This window comes from Otolemur garnettii, unplaced genomic scaffold (genome assembly GCF_000181295.1).
Source record: "Otolemur garnettii isolate 467f Iridium unplaced genomic scaffold, OtoGar3 scaffold00016, whole genome shotgun sequence".
Classification (NCBI taxonomy): Eukaryota; Metazoa; Chordata; class Mammalia; order Primates; family Galagidae; genus Otolemur; species Otolemur garnettii.
In genome coordinates this window covers 13545657-13551806 of record NW_003852411.1, presented here as the reverse complement: position 1 = coordinate 13551806, position 6150 = coordinate 13545657, and the positions used below count along the sequence as shown (strand labels likewise).

At 54.9% G+C, this 6150-nt stretch overlaps 1 protein-coding gene across 1 annotated transcript in view; it reads left to right on the top strand.

Moving 5' to 3' along the window:
• Positions 1-6150, top strand: part of QSOX1 (quiescin sulfhydryl oxidase 1) — a 50925-nt gene that overhangs the window by 34834 nt on the left and 9941 nt on the right. The window contains exons 6-8 of the mRNA XM_023510757.1: positions 418-563; positions 2174-2308; positions 4526-4656. Coding sequence (XP_023366525.1) covers positions 418-563; positions 2174-2308; positions 4526-4656 — 412 coding nt within the window. The remainder of the gene's footprint in view (positions 1-417; positions 564-2173; positions 2309-4525; positions 4657-6150) is intronic.

The following is a 6150-nucleotide window of genomic DNA, read 5'->3' as shown; positions in this document are numbered from 1 at the left end:
TAAAGATGGGGTCTCACTCTGGCTCAGGCTGGTCTGGAATCTGCAAGCTCAGGCAGTCCACCTGCCTTGGCCTCCCAAATGGTAGGATTACAGGCGTGAGCCACTGCGCCTGGCCACAGTTGCTTTTATTGGAAGGAAAATTATGTGTAATCAGGACTATCCTAGGACATTTCAAGATGGGTGGTCTGCATAGTTCCACGGCCCCTCCTTGTGGGCAGTGTTTGACACTTGTTACTGTGTATTAGTAACATCCACAGTAACATGGGCGTGGGTGTCTCTCCTGTCACAGTGGTCTACCCTGAAAGGTTTAGAGTCCAGTAGGAGCAGAGCTGCCACCCAGGTGCCTGCCCAGGACACTGAACTGAGACTTCCTCTACCCAGTGGCTTGGCCCTCTAGGTATCCTACTGTTTCTGCAGGTGACTCTGGACCTGTCCCAGCACCAAGACATAGCAGTACGCAGAGTCCTGCCCACGGAGGACAATGTGTTGAAAAAGTTTGGTGTCACCAGCTTCCCATCTTGCTACCTGCTGTTTCGAAATGGCTCTGCCTCCCGAGTGCCCGTGTGAGTGCGGCAGCTCCCTGCCTTCTCTCTGCTCCTTGCCTGCGCCTATCCTTTCTGCCTGCCCAGAGCCATGGGCCAGTGAAGTATACCCCCCTGCAGGAAAAGCAAAGGTCTGCCTGTCCTGGCAGGCCAGTGCCTCCACAGCCAGGCCCATAATGCTGCCCCAGCACTGCAGCCCAGGGGTCATGCCTTAGTCCCCCGCTCATCAGTGTCAGCACCCAGCCCCACTCCACTGTGTACAGTCCCACTGCAGCCCTGGCCCGATTCCCCATCTTCTCCTGTTCTCAGATTCACTGGCAGGCTGCAGACCTGGCAAGGACTCTAATATGCCTGACCCTCCCTCCTTTTGGTTTTCTAATTGCAGAAAAGTTCATTAGGAGCCAGACAATAGCCAGCTCCAAAATGCTGAGAGAAAACAATCAGGCTAGCCTCAGCCCCTCTGTCAGGCTCCCGCTGCTGAATGCCCGTCAAATGGCACCAGATGGTGCCTTGGTGCCCTCCCTGGGCAGATGATTGATGTCAGCCTGGCCCTGCAGGCGGGAACTTGAGGGCCAGGGAGCTGAAAGCTAAGCTGCGGTGTCCAGCCACTGCTCCCCAAGGCCTCCTGTGCCAAGCTGGGCAGGACAGCCACGTGTCCTTAGGCTGCCCAGGCCACCAGGCCCAGGCTGTCAGTGCAGGAGGCCTGAGGGCCACAGGGACAGGGCGGGGCCAACTCTCTGGGTAGGACCAGAGAGTGCCAGGCCCGGTGGGGGGAGAAGGTGTCGTTTCCTCACTTGGAGTTGGTGGAGGGGAAAATTGTTTGTGGTGAGGCTGCTCTCCAGCCATCTGCTCATCAATCAGCGTCAGGCCAGGATGGTGGAGTGGAAAGCCCGTTGTCACCTGCTGCCAGCCCCTGGGCACCCAGCACACCGTGGCTGCGATTTGCATTTTTCCCTCTGGGTGACCCTGACCCTGACCCTCACCCTGGTGGGTGAGAGGGAATTTGTGCTCAGGAGATATTTCTTGCTCTTGAGGACTCCTCTAGTAGAAGAGAAAAAGGAAGCGAAAGGATCAAAAAGGAATGTGGAGAATTCTGGTGGTTTTCTGTTTTTGATGCTATTCTGGTTTTTTTTAATCCTTTGACTTCTTTGGGGAGTAGCATCACCTCATGGCACCTTAGAGCAAGCTTGTGAGGGGACAGCTTCCTCGAGGTCAGCTGCTGTTTTGGTCTGTGAGGAAGGTCATCAAAGCCAGGCATTCCTGTTTGTGGGTAGAATTAGTCTTGTCCCCAGAGGGCCCCCTGCTGTGCGGGCACTGCCCGGTGCCTCTGCAGACCTTGGCCCTGCCTGGCTTGAGGAACTCTCAGGCCCTGTGGCTTTTCCTAATGGGGTTTTGGCAACAGGCTGGTGTCAAAGAGGCTTTCTTAACCCATGTGTGCAGTGATTAGAAAGGTTAAAGTGAGGCCTGGGTACTCTGTTTTGGCCTCAGTGAGGACACGATGGAACCGTGTTCAAATACTGCCTGATAAACATTTCTGTGGGCTGAGCCGCTCCCTCCTCTGACCGAGGTTAACTCTGGGTTTTGTTCTTCCAGACTCACTGGCTCTCCCCTGTGGTTCTCTGCCCTCACAGGCTGATGGAGTCCAGGTCCTTCTATACCACTTACCTGCAGAGGCTCTCCGGGCTCACCAGGGAGGCTCCTCAGACCACAGCTGCGCCAATCCCTGCCACCTCCATAGCTCCCACTGTTTGGAAGATTGCGGATCGGTAAGGCCTTGCCAGGTTCCCACATATTCCCCCACCCGGCCTTTCCTCTGATCACAGACTCTTGCTTACCCCTGTTCCCTGTCACAGGTTTAGTGCTTCCCTGAGTCTACCCTCCCCCGCCCCCCACTGAGGGCCAGGCGGGCACAGGGGCCTTCAATGTGCAGGAGCCACAGCAATTAGCAGCTGCCAGGACCCCCCACCCCCCACCCCCAGTGATGACGGCAGCGGGTGGGGAAACAGCATTTCTGGTTACCCTTCCTGGCAGAAGGCCTGCTTTCCCTTTCCTACGGTCTATTCAAGAGCAAGTTAGAATCAGCTTGGAAGGATACTCCAAGGCCTCCAAACCAACTTTCTACTCAAGCAATTATTTCTTCAGCAAATACTTTTGAGTACTTACTATGCTATAGGCTCTAACAACACAGATATATGCAGGGCAGGTGTAGGCCCTGCTCAGATCCCCTTCACGGCATCCCTGCTGGGAGGGCACCTCCCCTCACTGGAATGGCTCCCGCCTCAGGGAGCTCACGCCTCCTTCAGGTAGCCCCTATCACTGCACAATCGTAAGCATGAAAGCTGCTCTTCTCTGAGGCTCCTTGGTTTTCTCCTGTGGTAGACTTCCTACTGGCAGGCAGGGGACAGAGCCATAGAGCCCTCGCTGTGCACCAGCTGTGAACCACACATCTCCCAGCGTGATCAGGGAGCTCAGAACTGGTCGGGAGGTGGCTGTCACCAGGAGTACATGAGAGAATTGGGGGAAAGGTGATCTGATCACAAGAAGGACTTTGCATCATAGGATGAGGGACTTTCAGGGTGGAACATGCCAATGGATTTTCAGTAAATTGGGAGAAGGAAAGAGTAAGAGGCAGCGATGAGCAATTTCATCATTCAAATTATGATTATTCAAATCATATAAATTTTTATCACAGCTGACTCTGGTTTATGTGCTATGTTCTGTGCTGGGCACCTTCCCTGTGCTGTCTCTTTTGGTCATGGGGCCACTCCTTTAGGCGGGACACAAGAATGGAGAGGTAAACTGAGGCCCAAGCACACCAAGTAGAGCAGAGTAGGAGATTTGGTTTTGAGGGGAAACACAGGCAGCCCCAGTACTCATCCGTCATTGACTGTGTTGGTTTCCTATGACCTGGGGAGGCAGGCAGGCTCGTTTATTGCATAGGTTGGGTAATAAGGTCCCAGCGAGGCCACTGAGTTGCCCAGGCTTGCAGAATTGGCTCACTGTCCACTGAGGGCAGAACCCAGGTCTCAGAGGGCAGGGGTAGAGGGGCAGCTGGTGCTCAGGGCTCATGCCATCAGAGTGGTGAGCCTGGACCCCAAGTAGCATGATAGGTGTGGGGTAGAGCAGCCAGCTTGGAAAGTACTGCCCCTTCCCCTAGGGCAGTGGGGAGGTGTGACACAGGGCCCACAGCTGTGAGCACATCAGTGCTGAAAGAAATACCAACCTCATTTCCCCTCTTGGCCCCACCCCCTCAGTCCCCAGTCTGTGTTAGCAGCCTTGGTCCTTCAAAGAGGGCCCAGCTTTTCCAAAGCCATGTGTGTGTGTGTATCTGCCAGTCTGTTTGTCCCTAGGTGTCTTTGCTCAGACGTGGCCTTATTAGTGAGCCACAGGCTAGCCTTGAGCCTGGGTGGCAGGGGACACCCCCATTCTTTGTCAGGAGCTGCTGAGAATTTGACATTTGTGCTTTTATTTAATCCCCTCAGCAACCTACTTGTGAACAATATATTATTCCTTTTTTTTTTTGAGATAGTCTCACTGTGTCGCCCTGGGTAGAGTGGCATGGCATAACAGCTCACAAATTCTTGGGCTTAAATGATTCTCTTGCCTCAGCCTATTGAGCAGCTGGGACTGCAGTCAGCCACCCACCACCCTATTTTTTTGTTGCAGTTGTCATTGTTGTTTAGCTGGCTGGGGCCAGGTTCTAAGCTGCCAGCCTTGGCGTATGTGGCTGGCACCCTACTCACTGAGCTACAGGTATCAAGCCTATTATTCCTATCTTACAAAGGGGGAATTGAGGCTCAGAGAAGTTAAGTAATTTACCCAAGGTCACACAGCGCATTTCTGGCAGAAGCATGTGCTGACTTATAGGACCATGTGACCATCAGCAGTGTCCCTGATCTCCTCTTCTCTGGATGTTCCTCCCCATCCCTGCCTCACAGTTAATGCACCTGTCTCTCTCTCTCTGCTTCCCTCTGTCTCCTCAGCTCCAAGATCTACATGGCTGATCTGGAATCTGCCCTACACTATATCCTGCGGGTAGAAGTGGGCAAGTTTTCTGTCCTGGAGGGGCAGCGCCTGGTGGCTCTGAAAAATTTTGTGGCAGTACTAGCCAAGGTAAGCAGGGGCATGGCCTCCCTTGTTTGAGTAATTTCATTGACAGTGTGCCTTCCTGTAAGCTAGTCACCCTCTAGCCCCTCCCTCCAGGCTCCAGTGGTCTGGCTGGATACCTGGACCCATAGCTCTCCCAGCCTACCATGGGCTGCTCCCCTCTAGCCTTAGCTGTACCCTGTAATAGCCCTGTACTGCCAGGGGCTGGGTGGGACACAGGGCCAGAAGCCCTGACACCTGGGAATACTCTGAGCTGGTTCAATGATTGTGGCTCAGCCCACCTGCCCGAGTCCTCCCCTTCATTCTGTGCCCCACTGTGTGGCTTCTCTCTCCCTGCCATGGTCATTGGGAAAGCAGGAGCCCTGGAACACCACAGCAAAGGACAGGATGCTTTTCTGAAACTCCTTTCTTCCCTCCCAGTCTGATCCAGACCCCTTCCCCTAGCCACATCCTCCTCCTCCCTTTGTAGTTTCCTGGGAGGGTGGCTGCTGCATGAAGGCTAGCTCCTACTTGCCTCATGTCTGTCACACATTTAACCCTCTTAACTGCTCTGCCAGTGACAGGTATCACCCCCATTTAAGAGGCCTGGGTCTCTCCCAGCTGGGAGGTGTTCTGGCCAGGCCTTGAACTGAGCACTAGGGCGGCAGAGCCAGGGCTCTTTTGCCTACTGTGTCCTCTCAGAGGGTGGGGAGTGGGCCACCTCCCCCTTGCACCATCTTCTCTGGCTTAGATCCACTGGCAGTGCTGCCCTGCAGGAAACCCTGGCCTCCTGCTGAGTCAGCTGGGCCAGATGCAGCTCTGGTCCCTGCAGGGAGGCTGCTGGCTCAGCCTTCCTCAGCCCTGGGGGTGGGTCCAGCCTGCCCTTCACGGTGCAGGTCTGCAGGAAACTGGGGCTGCTTCTGGGGGCTTCCCGCAAGCCTGGGTGCTGTTCCCCACTTCATCCAGTTCAGGCCATGCTGCCACTTGGTCACATGCATGTGTGATGATGCTGAGAGGGCCCTGAGAGGGACGTTATGGTTTGAGGCAAGACAGCCTATGGCCCCTGTTCTTCAGCCCTTTGCCACCATAGAGACCTTTCCTCAGAGGCCAAGAGCTATGAGGTCCCCAGAGTGCAGTGGGTGCAGTGGCCTGGGACTTAGGGGGAAAACTTTAGAGCAGTCCCAGATGTGGATCCCGCTCCTGCCTCCTGAGAAAAGCCCCCAGCATGCTTTCCAGCATTCCTCAGACAGGAATGGCAAGGACAGCCACTGCCTCCCCCCAGGCCCTCTGAAGGAATCACCTCATGGAGGTGGTTTCTTCCGAACTGCTCACATCTCAGGTATACCCAAAGTTGGCTGCTTGGCCCTGATGGAGCTGTTTGCAGTCAGAATAGGGGGAAAGAATGAAATCCAGAAAATCCCTGAGCTGGGTGGAGGCGTAAGCAGCTTCTCTCAGTAGTGCCTGCTGGCTGCTGCGTTTGAGGTGAAGGAGCCCTCCTGCCACAGCCGGTGCCCTTGGAGAG